General features: G+C 38.0%; 1 protein-coding gene across 4 annotated transcripts in view; it reads right to left on the minus strand.

Moving 5' to 3' along the window:
- Positions 1-17,917, minus strand: part of ATXN2L (ataxin 2 like) — a 414,538-nt gene that overhangs the window by 95,033 nt on the left and 301,588 nt on the right. For all 4 annotated transcript variants that reach the window (XM_033946500.1, XM_033946501.1, XM_033946502.1 and 1 more), the window contains one exon: positions 1,225-1,428. In XM_033946500.1, coding sequence (XP_033802391.1) covers positions 1,225-1,428 — 204 coding nt within the window. The remainder of the gene's footprint in view (positions 1-1,224; positions 1,429-17,917) is intronic.

Here is a 17,917-nt window from a genome sequence, read left to right on the forward strand (position 1 = left end):
GGAGCACTGTCGCTACCATAGTGTGCCCCTTTTTCCGAGGGCACTGTGAACCACCTGGTGGCCAGATAAGGGTCCACCCACCTCAGTGGAGCCACTACTACTACCCGCTACCACCACCCCAGCCCAAAGGACAAGGCCAAAAACTGACAAAGCTGATCCAACACAGGAAATCGCAGAAATTTGCAGTGATCTGGAACAATGGGAATGTGCAAATTCACCTCTGTGAGATCCAGGGAGGCCAGAAATTCCCCCGGAGCCATTGCCGGAATGACCCACCACAGGGAACTCCAAGGAAGACTAAGCAGACTAGCTAACAGGTACCCCGAAGGGATCGGCCTGCCAGCTACAGACCGAAGTCTGAATTCTCAAGCATGCAGAGCTTCAAATCCATTTCAAACGTGAAAATACCTGCAAAAAGGACAAACTTACGTCAAATTAAAATAATAAAAGTGAGAGCAGAATCTACACATTTGCAGCCATGTGTGAAGAAAAGACCGCTAGAGAGCGCTATATTAGCCTGTAAAGTACACTAGAGGCAGAGTGAAAAACCTGTAATGGATTTCTTCTGCAGACCATGTGAGTAGTGTGAAATAACCCTATGGTCTAGAATGTCTCACCTATTTCACTGGAATAGTGTTTTCCTTCTACCAATCTAAAGCCCAGAGCTGGGTTGGAGTAGAAACAAAGCTGAATATCCATCAATGATCATGAAGGAAGTCAGGATGGAAATTTGTGTGAAGGCTGCTAAGTAAAAAAAAGTTTTGAGGAAAGTCCAAAATGTTTTTCCTTTCTACTTTTCTTCGTCATTTGTTTTCAAAAGAAAAGTAGTAGAAAAACTTGAAAAAGATTTAAATAAAAAATAAACGGGAAGGCAACGAACAGAGAAACAAAAGATAAGTCTTCTTTGCTCCATGAAAAACTGACGGCTTCACGAGCTGGTGTCATGCAGGTAGGCACTCGTGCATGCGCAATGCGGGCAGTCTAAAAGTTTGTTAGAGCTTAAAGTGATACTACACTTTCCATTGTCCCTACCGGGGCTCCGTGGATAACATTATTCACGTGTGAATATGCTGCCTGCTTGTCTAAGAATAAGCTTACCTTCCTCCCTTCATATTTGTTTCTAAAGAGAATCTGATTAAATCTCTGACAGTTTGGTGCTTACAGCATAGAACTTGTGCACATTTGTGATGTACTAGTTTGGTACTCTTTATGGATATGCTATACCTGGGTGACATGTGCCATGTTGGTATAACTATGTTGTAACTGCTGGTGTGCATGGATGGCATAAACTGCTTGCTGTGGAAAGCTGCTCTGTGGAGACTGAGCAGTGGGTCCAGGAGTCAGGGATGGAGGAGTGGCTGTTAAGGTTGCTGCGTGGTATAAGTTTTGCTGTTGCTGAGCACTGCCAAGATGAGGCGGCTGACCTGCCTACAGAGAGAGGAGTACATTAAAAAAAATATTACAATCTAAGATGATGAATATTTTACAAAACAGCATTGAAACTGATCATTCAACATTGAGAAAAAATTCTAATCTTTCCATTTTCATGTGGTGGAATACTGTCTTACAGTTTAGAAAATATGAAGATGTTTATTTAAATCCTTTACTAGCCAACTGAAAACATAATTGAACCCTTGGAAAGAGAGATTAGGTTCTTACCTTGCTAATATTTTTTCTAGTAGATAGGTGTGATATTCTGGACAAGGAGGTAATTTCCCCATAGCTGCAAACATTTGCAGAAGGAATACACTCCAGATTTTTTTCTGTATCCCTCCTACACTTCGCGGTGATAGGGGAACAGCATGGCAGCGAATACAGAAAAACCGCAAATAACTTTTTGTATGTTATTCGCAGTTTTTCTGTTAAAAAAAAACAACAAACCACCATAAAAAAAAAAAGAAAGAAAAAAAAGACACAAAACCATGAATAACCTGACCTGCAAGTGTAGTGATTTTCTCTGTACAATGCTGGGAGCATCAATTTTCTCTGTGAAACAGTGAGAGCAGCGATTTTCTGTGATATAAATTTGGAGGCTGAGCCTGGGAATGAAAAACCGCGAATAACTGAAACTGCGAATATAGAAGGGGAAGTGTACTTCACAGAGAGCTCTGCTGCCACCTACAGTTAGTTCCCAAGCAGGCTAGTGCCCTTCCTAAAACCTAGGTGAAGTAAGTGTATGGAGAAACTTCTCGAATTAACAAGTCTGTTCTACTCTAAATAAAAACAAACATATGAACCATCAACAATCAAATAGGCAAACTAATATGCCAACAGAAGCATTAAAGGAGCTCAATTAGTACCCCCAAATTAAGCCAGTAATAAATGACACTTCATAGCCCCAAGAGCTGGCTGGCATCCAAGTTACAGACTTGGAGAAGAACATTTTGACAGAAACAGTAGGCAGATGCAGGAAATAGATGACAGGGCAGGGGTCCAGAATGACACACCTATCTACTAGAAAATATATTAACAAGATAAGAACCTAATTTCTTTTTTTATTGCAATAGGTGTGTTATTCTGGACAAGCAAGACATACAAAAGCAGTCCCAGAAATCTAGGGTGGGATGACTGTGCCAGAACATTAGTACTGAGGACCCAAAGGCAGAGTCCTCCCTTGCCGTTACATCCATTCTGTAAAACTTAGCAAAGGTATGTAGAGTTGACCAAGCTGCTGCCCTATAAATCTCCTCAGGGGAGAATGACTTAGCTTTGGTTCACGATGAAGCCACACTTCTGGTCAAATACGCCTTAACAGAAACAGTGGACGGTTTCCCCACAAATGGTTTCCTCCCCCTCGACACTGCACTGCTGAGCTTGTCAGAAGGCTCAGCAGGAACACTTGAATTTTTCTTTTTTTTTTTTTTTTTTCCATTATATTTTTATTTTCAAATTTTACAAAAAGTGTACATAATAATAAAATACAGTTGATAAATGCATGGTATCACTTTTATATCTAACACAATGTATGTCTGAATTTGATTTTCCCCTTCACCCTCCCCCCACCCTTTTATTGCTTTAATATAATATTTTTAATTTTCAAATTTTATAAAAGTATACAACATATTAGAATACAATTGATAATTATTCAATAACATATTTATATCTAATACAATATATTCTGGATAAATTTTATTCATTTTCCCTCCCCCCACCCTTCTATTATTTTTTAATCATATGTTACATTTTGTATCATATATTATAATATATTATATATAAATTGTTTTCCTTACCCCCCCTATATGTGTGTCATAAAAAAAAAAATCTCTAAAAGAAGAAAAGAAGAAAAAGTATTCTATTATTTATTCATTACAGTATTTTGTCAATGGCCCCCATATTTTTATAAATTTATTATATGTCCCCTTTTGTATTGCTATTGTTCTTTCCATTTTGAAAATATGGCATATTGTATTCCACCAAAATGTGTAATTTAGGTTGTTGTAATTTTTCCAATTGTTAGTTATATGTTGAATGGCAACCCCTGTCATAATTAATAAAAGCTTATTATTTTCTGGTGAAATTTGACTTTTTTTTCTCATCATTGTTCCAAATAAAATTGTATCATATGATATTGCAATATGATTTTCCATTAATTTATTAATTTGTGGCCAAATTGAATTCCAAAAAATTTTAATATAAGGACAATGATATAATAAATGATCTAATGTCCCTGGTTCTAGATTACAGTGCCAGCATCTATTAGACTTAGAACTGTCTAGTTTTTGTAAACGAGTAGGGGTCCAAAAAGCTCTATGTAATAAAAAGAACCATGTTTGTCTCATAGACGCTGACACTGTACATCCCATTCTCCAAGACCAAATTAGTGGCCATTGAGATGCATTAATTTGATGTCCAATCTCAATGCTCCAAATGTCTCTTAGACCATTTTTTGGTTTTTTATTCAAATATCCAGATATTAATTTATACCACAATGCGGCTTGATGTCCTAGGAAGTCTGCTTTAAAGCATAAGAACTTTAAACTATATTGATTGTTTAATGATTTCCATTCAGGGAACCCAACCTGAATGGCCTGCTTCAATTGCAACCATTTAAAACTTTGTGTTTTATTAAGACCAAATCTATGTTGCAATTGTGAAAAATCCAGCAGTTTACCTTCTGAAATAATATCATCTAGAGATCTAATTCCTGCAATAATCCAGTTCTTCCAAAGGATTTGAGCTCCGCCAATTTTGATCTTGGAGTTTATCCATATGGATTGATTAGTTGATTTATATATTGGGATGGGTGTTAATTTATCAATAAATCTCAATGTTTTCCAAGTATCCATTATTATTTTATTTTCTCTGTATCTTTTAGGTATATTAATACTTGGTAAATGAACTAAATTTAGGGGAAACATAAGGCGCCATTCCAAATATAACCAATCTGGTGCATTATCTATAAGTTCTGGGAGGATCCAATACATACCCTGACGTAGAATATAGGCTTGATGGTACCTATAGAAATTTGGAAAATTTACCCCTCCCTCCTTAATTGATTTTTGTAAGGTTACTAAAGCTATTCTAGGTGTTTTACCAAGCCAAAGAAATTTTGTTAAAATTCTATTAAGCTTCTTATAAAAGGACCCCTGAAAATAAATAGGTATCATACTCATTTGGTAGCAAACCACAGGCAACATCATCATTTTAATAGTTTGAACTCTGCCCCACCAAGATATATGTAATGGGTTCCATTGTTCACATAACTCCATTACTTTTTTTAATACATATTTTTCATTTTCTTTTACAGTATCTTCAATTGTTTTTTTAACTTGAATGCCTAGATATTTAAATCCTTCTTCTTTCCATATGAATGGAAAAATATCAAATAATCCTTTTACACAGTAAACATTCAAGGGTATAATTTCAGATTTATTCCAATTAATTCTATAACCTGAAAATTTGCCAAACTTATCAATTAATTCCAATAAAGAAGATAAGGTAGACTCTGGATTTCTCAAATAAAGCAAAATATCATCAGCATAAGCCGAAATTTTATATTCCATATCTGAATATGGAATTCCTTGTATCTCCCTCGTTTGCTGTATTGCTAACAATAAGGGTTCTAATACAACATCAAATAACAAAGGAGATAAAGGACAACCTTGTCTAACTCCCCTCTGCAATTGAAAACCATCAGATATCTTATTATTAATATTTAATCTTGCAATCGGGAAGCTATACAATGTTTTTACCATTTGTATAAATCCAGAACCTATACCAAACCATTCTAAAGCCTGATACATAAAATTCCATTCTACCCTATCAAATGCTTTCTCAGCATCTAATGAAACTGTAAAAGCCGGTTCATCCATTTTTTTTGATAAGTTTAGCATGTGAAATAATAGTCTAGAGTTATTGGAGGAATGTCTTTTAGCAACGAAACCCGTTTGATGCATATCTATAATATGTGGGAGAGCTTTGGCTAATCTCAAAGCCAAAATTTTCGCCAAAAGTTTATTATCAACGTTTATCAAAGATATAGGCCTGTAGTTTGAAACCAAAGTAGGATCTTTATTTGGCTTAGGCAAAACAATTATTATTGATTCAGCCATAGTACCTTTTATATTACCTTTTATAAGTTGTGTCTGATATAATTTTAATAAATGTGGGGAGAGGATATTTTGAAATGTTTTATAAAATTCTACTGTGTAACCATCACCACCTGGAGCGGATCCAACTCTAAGAGATCTCAATGCTGTTTCTAATTCTTTTAATGATATAGGTTCTTCTAAACTTCGTTTTATATGATCAGGAATCTTAGGTCCATTTATTAAATCTAAAAATTTTTTTCCATCTTTTTGTTTCTCCAAATAAGGTTCGGAAGAATATAGATCCTTATAAAAATTTAAAAATTGTTTTAATATTATATTTGTTTGATTTGTTATTATACCATTATCATCTTTTATTCCATTAATATTAGTTCTCCTTTTTTTTGCCTTAAGATAATTTGCTAATAATTTTCCCGCCTTATTAGAATTTCCATAATACACCGTTTGTTTGGAAAACAAATCTTTTCTTATCATTTTTGAAGTTAATTCATTATATTTACCTTTTACTTTCAAAAGAGCTTGCAATACTTCATATTCCCATTTACTTATCAATTTAGCTTCTAATATTTTTATTTCTTTTTCTAATTCCATATATTGTTTTTTAATTTGTTTCCTAATAAAAGCTGAATATGATATGATATTACCCCTCATAGTTGCTTTAAATGCATCCCATACATTCTCTATAGATGTATCTTCCACTAAATTTATTTGAAAAAATTCATTAATTTGTGTTTTAAAATTTTCCAAAAATTTGTCATCCACAAGCAATGCATTATCAAATCTCCAAAGAGGTCTATTATTTTCTAATTGATCTAATTGTAATTCTATCCATATTCCCGCATGATCCGAAATGATAATAGGATCAATGGAGGCTTTAATCACTTGTTGCACTTTATTTGTTGAAACAAAAATATAATCTATTCTTGAAAATGATTTATGAACCTGTGAACAAAATGAATACTCCTGATCATTAAAATGAAGAATACGCCATATATCTTTCAAATCACATGATCGAACTAAATTATCTAGACCTAAAGATTTAATATTTTTACCTGGTTTTTTATCCAATAATGGATCCATTACAGCATTAAAATCTCCAGCCACCACTAAATTAGAGGCAGCCAGTGGTAATAACATATTTTGTAGCTTTTTGAAAAATTCTGATTGATTCGAATTAGGGGCATATATATTAAATAACGTCAGGGTATCATTTCCCATACCTATATCGATATGTATCCATCTTCCATGTGGATCTGAATTTTTTACCTTTATATTGGCCATACATTTTTTATTTATAAGGATTGCAACCCCTGCTTTTTTACCCACTGCTGGAGCAAAAAAACATTCTTTTATCCATCCACCTGATAATTTCTGTGATTCTTTCATATTAAGATGGGTCTCTTGCAGACAGTAAATATCTGCATTTTGTTTTTTTAAAAATGTTAATATTTTTTTCCTTTTAATTACGTGATTCAGGCCATTGACATTAATAGAATATATTTTAAAAGACATTATATATTTTAATACTTTTCATTATCTTATTCTTCCTCTCCTCTTTCATATTTAATATCCAAAAAATTTTCTTCATGACACACATATTTAACCCTAATGTATCTCCCTTAATTATTCTAATAAATATTCTCCTTATCCCTCCCTTTCCCACCCAATACATTGGCTGCTTAAGGATACACATTGGAACTGTAATCCTAACATTCTCCCCATTCCAGGCAATCAATATTCAATTGTTTAAACAAATTTCCCTTCTATCTATCTATATTGATCTTTTATATTTATTTAATCATTTTCCATAACATTTTATTAATGTATCATTTTCCATTTAACAATATGTTAATTTGTATTTCCTTAGTATTATGATTTCAACATATAATTATTTTAAACATATATGCAGTGTATTATTTAATAATTTTCCTATATTCTGTTCTTTCTTTCATATAATTATTATTGTCTTTTCTTTGTATTGTTTTCCTCCATTTCTTCAAATATTTCGATATGTTATATTTTCTAATTTTTCATAGAGTCTTCAAAACCATCTTAATATATTATGTTAATATATCATAGGTTCTGGTTTAGAGAGAAAATCTTTTAGTTTTTCGGGATCCTCAAAATATAAGGACTTGTCTCCAGATGACACTCTCATTTTCGCCGGGTAGTATAGACCATATTTAAATCCTTTTTCTTTGAGTAGAGGTCTCATGTCTAGTAGTCTTTTTCTTTTAGTTGCTGTGTTTTTGGCGAAGTCTGGTAAAAACCATAATCTTGATCCTTTATAATTTAAGTTTTTATCTTTTTTTGCAGCATTTAGTATCTCTATTGCTTGTTGGTATCTCAACATTTTGAAAATGATTGGTCTTGGTCTGTTTTTATTTTCTAAATTTTTAATTGGGATTCTATGCGCCCTTTCAATTTCAATTGGTTGTTTCAAGTCTAACTGTAGAATTTTTGGAATTAAATTTTCAAGGAAAAGGATAGTATTTTTTCCCTCTAAATTTTCTTGTATTCCAAAGAGTTTGATGTTCTTTCTTCTTCCTCTATTCTCGTAATCCTCCAGTTGATCTTTTAATTTATTTAATTCCAGGCTGTCGTTTTTACATCTTTTTGATTCACATTCTATATTTTCCATTTTTGATTCTAGTTCAGTTGTTCTTTTGTTGTTAACTTCCATTTGTCTATGTATATTTAAAATTTCTTCTTTCATTTCCGACATATTAGTTATAGTTTCCTTGAGCATTTGTTTGATTTGTTTTAGTTCTTCCATAACTTCTGTTTTGCTTAATGTGTCTGATTCTTCGATAGGAAGTGGTATCTTGCTTGGTGTTATTTGTTCTTGTTTCTGTCTTTTTGCAGATGTACCAGCCTCATTTTTGTTTTGTCTGGTACTTGCCATGTTATTGTTTTATTTTTCTTGGTTATTATTATTTCTTGTATTTAGTCTTTTAGATTTGGTATTCTTAGGTTTTTAATCTCTTTTCTTCCAAGATTTTGTTCTATCTTTTGAAGTAAAAATTTTTCTTTTTAAGCTCTTTTCTTTTTCCTTTACCTATGTCAGTTTGAAAATTCTTTTCTCACTTTCACTTTTTCATTGAAGTAGGGGAACTTTTTTCTTTTTTTTTTTTTTCTCCTCTCACAAGCCCAATCGCAGCCCTGATTGAGGAGAGCAACACTTTTTTAGAGTTATTTTTCCTATTTTGACCAATTTTAAGCAATTTTCTTCTGTTTTTTCTCAGCGTCTCTCAATTCCTCAATGTCTTGCTGTTTCAGTTTTTTAAAGTTCCGTTGAACCTTTTCTTTGTCTCCTCTCTCACAAGCCCAATCGCAGCTTTGTCAGAGGAAAGTAATATTCAATTCAGTATTTATTTTAATAAGCTGATATTTATTTGTCTTCAGCGCTTCGGCACTTAATTATTGAGAGAAAATGCATGTATTCCTCTCTCTCAATTTTTTTTTTTTTTTATTTTTTTATTAATCCCCTTTTTATCAAAGAATAATCTTTTTCCTTTTTTTTTGGTTTCAATATAGCTGGTCAGAATAAAAATTTCTTTGATAATAATCAACAAAAAAGATCCTTTTCCCCTTTTTCTTAAGTCTTTCTCTCTCAGAATTTGATTCTGACTTCAAACAGCAGAAATTCAACACTATGTTATTCAGCACAGAAGAAATAATTTTTTTTTTCCTCAGGCTTTGCTTTGACATTAAGCAGGAGAGGGCTATATCAAACTGTCATATTTTTATCTTTGACAGGCAGCCCTCTATCCCAATCAGTCTGAAGTGAAAACTTTTCTGTTTATTAATTAAATGTAATATTCAATGTTCTTCCCTTTAAAGTGTCTTGATTTTATGTCTCAAGAAACTGCTTCAATCTGAGGATTAATTGATCTCTCTCAGGACTCCAACTCAGTACCGTCAGGAGAGAGCTATTTCAAACTGTCATAGCATTTAGAAGTCAAACTGACAATTGCCTCATAATGAGATCGATGTTTTCCTCTATTTATCAATCTTTTAGACAGTTTAAAACTTCAACATCTTTTCTTATTACCGTGCCACATCAACAGAAAAATGAAGCCGATAATAAAAACAATGAAAACCAGCAGTTTTCCCTTCAGGTCTTTTTTGTCAGTTGCCCCGAAGCCGCACTGCTCTAGCGCTGAACAAAAAACCGGCAATCCCACCCTTGATTCTCCTATATCAGAATCCGTCTCAATTTCAGCAGAGGAGATCAATATTAATACTAATCATTCACAATTCTTGTTTTTTTTTAAAGATTAGCAGCAAGGGAAAAGTTTCAAAAACCGTTGTCAATTTTATTTCACACACATACCAGACCTCGCCTCATCACCGGCAGAGGAGGGCCACTTCAAAACCGCTGACTGACAGGAACCAGCCCACCATATAAATTATTTATAAAGAGGAAAATTCTCTCCTTGTCGCTAGGCAGTTCACCGCCAGTTTCAATCCCCGTCGGTCTCCAGCCTTCCGCACAGCACTGCTCAAGACACAAAAAACGGCACCTTTGCTTCTTGGTTTTTCACCTCCCAGGCGTCTCTTCCGTCTCAGTGAAGAAAGTCAACCTTAGTCCATCATAACTTCAGGATCGTAGGAATTTATTTTTTTTTGATAAAATTCTGTAATATGGGGTTAATTTTCATTAATAGTTGCCTAGTGATGAGGAGCGTCTCGATCACACTTCCATTCGTGCTCGCGTTAAGCCACGCCCCAACACTTGAATTTTTCAAAGCTACTCTCTACTTTCCACCTACCCTTGGACCAAAGCGCGTCCCGACTTGGACCGGGAGCAGCAGCAAGAGCAGAGCGGGAGCAGTGCAGAAGGCACTCTGGGTGTGGGAGCGAGCTCTGCCCCTCCCCCTCGACGCTGCACCGCTGAGCCAATAAAAGGCCCAGTGCCTAATGGCGCGTAGCCGTTTGGCGCAAAAGCGCCTTTGCAAAGCGACCTTCCAACTCCTTCAAAACTTACTCTCAATCAGTTTTCATTCCCAACAAATCTTCACACCACTAAGCCTCTCTACAGCACCTCCACTAAAAATTCATACTCCCACCCATCCAGGTACAACACAAGAACAACAACTTATTCACAGCTAACCACTCGTCCCCCAATACACCCCCCCCCCACACCAAAATGAAGCTAATCCCACAAACACACACCCAGGCCACCCTACTGATAATCCTCCTCATTATCAGTTGGAAAGCAGTAGCAAACAACTTATCTACCATACCCACGAGCTCCATTGCAAACAAAACCCACCACCATAACAGGAGAACTCCAATAGCTAGAAGCTCAAACAACCAAACCAGCGCTCAACTTCCCATCATCCTAGCATGGAGAAGATCAACACTTCCCAAGACCAAACCTCAATCTCCTCCTAAATTACTCATCTACCCTGAAACAACTCACAACTATCAAACAGATATCACCACACTAACATGTGCCTACTTAAACATCAGAGCCAGGACCTAAAACAGAACATATAAAAAAATGGATAAAAAACGAAAACCTAGACTGCCTTTTCCTCACAGAAACCTGGTTAACATCAGACACAGATCCCAGAATAACAGAAGTATGCCCTCAGGGATACAAAATAAGTGACCTGCAGAGAGAAAAAAAGAGGAGGAGGACTAGTAATCTTAATCAAGGACTCCCTAACCCTAAATATACTTGAAAAAACATCTACCCCACACATGGACTTCCTTGCCTGTCATTTTTCAAGCACCACACTAAAAAAACTCGCTAAATTGCATGCTCTGCTACATAACACCAGGAAACTGGATCGCAGTAAGACCTGAATTTGAAAACTTCATATAACAAAACTCAGTAACAGCAGAATACAACCTTATCCTAGGATATCTAAACCTACACCTCGAAGACCAAGCATCCAAACCAACAGAAAACTGTCATTTCTCAATGCCTTATCCTTCCAAATTTTAAACCCACAAACCACTCATGAGAAAGGACACCAACTTGACATCGCAGCCTTCATGACCATCCACACCCAGAAATTCAAACACCTAAAGGAACTTGGTCCCCATCCCTCTGGTCAGACCACTACACATACACCTTCAACATCAACTGGACCAAAAACAAAACCACACCAAAATCCAAAAAAGTAACTTACACCTCACGCGAACACATCGAGCCCACTAAATTCTGGACAAAAATATATTAAACAATCCAGGACTGCGACCCCAAAGACTTCATCTCACACTGAAACAATTTGACCACCAACATCCTTGATGAACTAGTCCCACTACAAACTAAAACCAGAACCAGCAGACGATCAGACCAATGAACTACTCCTACTTAAAAAGACAATGCAGGCGACTAGAAAGAAAATGGAGAAAAACTAATCTAGATCACATGAAAACCACCTGGAAAAAAATTAACAAACAATACAAATTAAAACTAAAGAACAAGAGAAAAACACACTACACCAACCTAATAGGCTCAGAAACCCAAGATACCAAAAAACTATTTCAGACAGACACCAAACCCTACATGACCACCCCTCTCAGCCACTCTCTTAGCAGAACACTTCAAGAACAAAATTACAAATGCCAGAACTACCCTAAACTGTACCCCATCCCACCTAATTGAATTCACAATTCATCCCACAGAAAAAGAATCAACTACAGCAGACAGAGCATGGTCTCAATTCCCCATCATACAATGGTTCGAACTCAATAAACTATAAAAAGTACAGCCACACATTCTGTGACCTCAACCACTGCCCATCATATCTCCTTACATCCTCCAGCGCAAAATTCCATACTCTACTTCTGCAATGGATACAAACCATGCTCACAGGTGGCCTTTTCCCAAAAGACCTCAGCGAAATCATCATCACCCCAATCCAAAAAGACCCAAAAGGACCAACAATCCAACTACAGACCCATTGCCTCAATACCTCTATATGTCAAACAAACAGAAGGACTAGTAGCCAAACTCCTCACCAACTATCTAGAAGACCATAACATACTTTACCCCACACAATCTGGCTTCAGAACCAACTTCAGCACAGAGACATTACTAGGCTCCCTTATTGACACAGCCAGACAACATCTCAGCACATGAAAAAAAATGCTTCTCATACAATTGGACCTGACCGCAGCATTTGACCTGGTAGACCACAACATCCTACTGCAAATTTTGGACACAATAGGCATCTCAGATAAAGTATACTCTTGGTTTGAAGGCTTCCTAAAATCTAGAATATACAAAGTAAAATCTGAACCTTTGTCCAACTTTTGCGGTGTACCACAAGAATCCCCACTATCCCCTACTCTCTTCAAAGTATACACTGCCTCTCTTGGGACATACCTAGACAATCTAGGCCTAACCACCTATAGTTATGCGGATGACATTACCATTCTCATATCTTTTGATCAACCAAAGACTGCCATGACAAACACACTACACCGAACACTAGAAACAGTAGTGACCTGGATGAAAGATCACAAACAAACTCAACCCAGACAAAACTAAATTCATCCTCCTCGAAAATGACAAAGTCCCAACCACAACCAACATAGAAATCAACTATCCCATTAAAACCACCCTAAAATTACTAGGAATGACTATAGACAGGTGTTGCACCATGCAATCACAAAAAAACAATTCAGAAATCTTTCGCAGTTATGAGAAACCTAAGGCAAGTCTGAAAATTCTTTGAAAGAACACAATTCCAGATCATAGTACAATCCCTAATACTAGGTCTACTAGATTACTGCAACATCCTCTACCTCCCTGCCCTGCTACAATGACTAAACAACTACAAACAATCCAAAATACAGCTCTGAGATTTGTCTACTCATTGAGGAAACACGACCATATTACAGAAGCATACATCAACTCACATTGGCTACCAATCCAAGAAAGAATACTATTTAAATTCTACTGTATGCTATTTAAAACCTTAAATGGAGACAACTCAATCTACCTGAACAACCGACTCATCCAAACTACCTCAATCAGACATTGAAACCACCCCCACCCCCCATTCATATCAAAGAAGTTAAACAGAAAAAACTATACGATGGCCTCCTAGCCACCCAAGCAGAAAAACTAGATAACCAGATCCCCAATCTACTAATAACTACCCCAGACTACAAGATGTTCAGAAAATAAATAAAAACTATACTCTTCAAGAAATTTCTAAAACAGTCCTAACATCACAAATGCCTTCCTTCCTCCCTCCTGCCGCACAGACCCCACATGCCAAAGATGGGATTGGCATGTGGGATCTCTTCATGGAGGCAGTTAGGGAGTGGGCCATTAGCGTGGGCAGACTAGATGAGCCTTGGCCCTTTTCTGCCGTCATGTTCTATGTTTCTATACTACCTGATCTACTCTTTACCTTCTCTAGAAATGACCAATGATCTTCCATTGTAACCCACCGTTTATAACTCTTTTGTAATCTGCCTTGAACCGCAAGGTAATGGCGGAATAGAAATTTCTAAAATAATGTAATGTAATGTATGCTGATGAAATGGTCCTATGTATCCACCTGGAAACCGTGGCCTTGGAAGCTGGCACACCTTGCCTAGCTGGATTGGTCAGCATAAAAAGTTGGTCAGAGTCAAAACTTGTTATTGACATCAAGATATTTAATTAGCACTCTTCTCACATTCAATTTCTTTAAAATCTGGTCCTGTTTCTAGTGGATTGGAATGTTGGCAATCAGACTTCCTGATTGACATGAAATGCCAAAACTACTTTCAGCAGGAAAGAAGGAACAGTGCGTAAAGAGACTTCAGTATCCAAGATTTCAAGGAAAGGCTCTCAAAAGGAAAGAGCTGGAGTTCCGAGACCCATCTCACCAAGGTCACATCCACCAGATAAACCATTTTGAGTGTCAGATCCAGAGACACTTCCTTCAGCAGTTCAAAAGGAGCCTGGCTTAGACTCCGCAAAACCCACAAAAGGAAAGGAGATTTCACCGGAGGCCCGATACATAGTGCACCCTTCAGAAAGCTGGTTATGTCTGGATAAGATGCCAGTCTAGATCTGTGGTCTTCTCTGAAATGAGAAAGTCCTACCACTTGGACCCAGAGGGAAGCCACTGTAAGCCCCTTGTCAAGGCTAGCTTGCAACATCAGAGAAACTGGAGCGGAAAATGGCTCCACCTGTTCCTTGGTGCGCCAATGTTGAAAAGTCTCCCATGTTTTAGCATAGGCGGAGACTTTTGTTGGCTTCTTATATTTAAGGAGAGTGGAAATGACCACTTCTGAGTACCCTTTGCATGCTAACGTTTTGCACTCGATAGCATGCTGTAAGAGCAAAGCGATTCAGATCTTCTATGCCCACTGGACCCTTGGAAAATAGGTCCGGTTGCACTTGAAGCATGAGACCAGGACCCATCTGAAGATACACCAGATCTGTGTATCATGGTCTGCATGGCCAGTCTGTAGCCACCAGAATAACTCTTCCGATGACTTGCAATCCTATGTAGGATTTGGCCTATTATGGGCCATGGAGGAAACATATATAACAGTATGCTGTGCAGCAACGGCTGGACCAGAGTGTCCAGACCTGTACTTCCAGACTCTAATCTTTGACTGAAGAATATGTCCATTTTCTTGTTCTTTGCCCTTACCATAAGGTCATAAGAACATAGAACATAAGAAACGCCTTCACTGAATCAGACCTTTGGTCCATCTAGTCCGGTGACCCGCACACGCGGAGGCCAAGCCAGGTGTTCCCCGATGAAGACCTTGTTTACCCGTATCCCTCAATGTGATTTGCAAGAAGGTGTGCATCCAACTTGCCCTTGAAACCCAGAATGGTGGTCTCCGTCACAACCTCCTCCGAGAGAGCATTCCAAGCGTCCACCACTCGCTGTGTGAAACAGAATTTCCTGGTATTTGTCCTGGGCCTGTTGCCTCTCAACTTCAGTCCATGACCTCTTGTCCGATTCACATTTGACAACGTGAATAACGATGCTTCTTGCTCTATTTTGTCGAATCCTTTTATTATTTTAAGTCTCTATCATATCCCCTCGCAGTCTTCTCTTCTCAAGGGTGAATAAGCCCAGCTTTCTGAGGCGTTCTTTGTAGCTCAAATTTTCCATACATTTTACTAGCTTCATGGCTCGCCTCTGCACCCTCTCCAGCAGGGTCACATCCTTCTTTAGGTAGGGAGACCAGTGCTGGACACAGTACTCCAGGTGTGGTCTGACCATTGCTCTGTAAAGCGGCATGATGACGTCTACCGATCTACTCACGATTCCCTTCTTTATCGTGCCCAACATCCTGTTTGCCTTCTTCGCCGCCGATGCGCACTGCGCTGACGGCTTCAGGGTCCTGTCAATCAGTATCCCCAGGTCCCTTTCTTGTTCGCTCTTGCCCAATGTCACACCTAACATTTTATATTCATGTCCCTTGTTTTTCCTTCCCAGGTGCATCACTTTGCATTTTTCTATATTAAACTTCATCTGCCACTTTTCCACCCATTTCTCTAGCTGGTTCAAATCTCTTTGGAGTTCTTCGATGTCTATTAGTGACCCAACTGTCCGACATAATTTCGTGTCATCTGCAAACTTGATTATATTACTTGTTGTTTCCTCTTCCAGGTCATTTATGAAGATATTGAATAAAATGGGCCCAAGAACCGAGCCCTGGGGCACACCGCTTGTCACCTTTTCCCAGTACGAGAACTTCCCATTTATGCTTACCCTCTGCAATCTGTTCTCTAGACATCTGCCTATCCATCTTAGTATGTCCCCCTCTATTCCATGGCTTTCTAGTTTCCTCATAAGCCTTGCGTGTGGGACCTTGTCGAATGCTTTCTGAAAGTCCAAGTATATTATGTCCACCGGGTCTCCTCTATCGATTTGTTTGTTCACCTTCTCAAAAAATTGAAGCAAGTTCGTCAGACATGACTTCCCCTTATCTGAAGTCGTGTTGACTGGCTCTCATCAGATTATGATTATCCAGATGTTGCACTATACTATCCTTAATTAGTGCTTCTACCATCTTCCCAGGAACCGACGTAAGACTCACAGGTCTATAGTTGCTTGGTTCTCCTCTCGATCCTTTTTTGAAGATTGGGATGACATTTGCTATCTTCCAGTCGTCTGATATTTGGCCGGTTCCGATTGACAAATTAGCAAGGGATTGTAATAACTCTCCTATTTCCACCTTAAGTTCCTTTAGCACTCTTGGGTAAATTCCATCTGGTCCAGGGGACTTGTCACTTTTTAGTTTGTCGAACTGATTGTATATCATATCCAAGTCCACATTCACTGTGGTGAGCCTATCCTCTTCTTCTCCCTTGAATACTTTCTCTGCTTCAGGCAGTAATGCAGTGTCCTCCTTGGTAAAGACAGACGCGAAGAATGAATTTAGCCCATCAGCAATCTGTTTGTCGTCGAACACAGGCCAACCCTAACAATGAACAATAGCTTTGAAGGCTGACACCAACAGCACCCACTCGCCTGGATCCAAAGTCTGTCTGCTGAGGATATTGGCTTGAACATTGTCCACACCTGCTATATGCACCGCTGAGTGTGCCTGAAGATGACTTTCTGCTCAGTTGAAGAGTAAGCAGACTTACAGACACAGATGGGCACTCTTGGTGCCGTGCCCCCCCCCCCCCCCCCGGCAATTAAAGAAGGCCACTGCTGTAGCACTGTCTGAGAAGACTCGGACTGCTTGGCCTTCCAGAGTTTTCCACAGTTTCAGTAAGACCAGTCAAATGTTTCAGTAAGGTCAGTTTCAGTAAGGCCAGCCAGATTAACCCCTTTTTCTGGGAGACTGACCAGTGCCCCTGAATCAGCCGATGATTGTAGTGAGCTCATTAGCCTAAGAGACTTGTATACATCGTTACTACTACCCAGAAAGCTATGCGGAGAGGCATGCTCTTTGTGAGAGATTGGGGGTGGAGCCACCAGTTAATGCTGGCCTGGGCCTCTGGAGTCCAAGGCAGGGACTTCTGCAGAAAGTCCACCCAGGGAAACTAACAGGCAAAGAGCCCATGTTGGAGAGGATGCATGTGGGCCTTCACCCAAGGAACCACATCTGTTGTGGGTGCCATGGATCCCAGCACTCTGAGACAGTGCTACACTGACAGACATGGGATTGGCTAATAAGTTTGTTATCCAAAAGCAAAGTTTCCATCTGTGTGCTTCTGCAAGATAGACACGACCTTCTGCTATGTTGAACAAGATGCCTAGGTACTCCAGGGATTGTTTCGGTGATAAATGGCTCCTCCAGTAATTCACAATCCAACCCAGGATCTCCAGGACTCAAAGGACCTGAGCTACCATGTTTCATAGTTTATTTAAAATTTGATTACATGCCTATCAAAATTCTAGGCAAAAGTATAATATTAATAAAAATAA

Source organism: Geotrypetes seraphini, chromosome 5, assembly GCF_902459505.1.
Source record: "Geotrypetes seraphini chromosome 5, aGeoSer1.1, whole genome shotgun sequence".
Classification (NCBI taxonomy): Eukaryota; Metazoa; Chordata; class Amphibia; order Gymnophiona; family Dermophiidae; genus Geotrypetes; species Geotrypetes seraphini.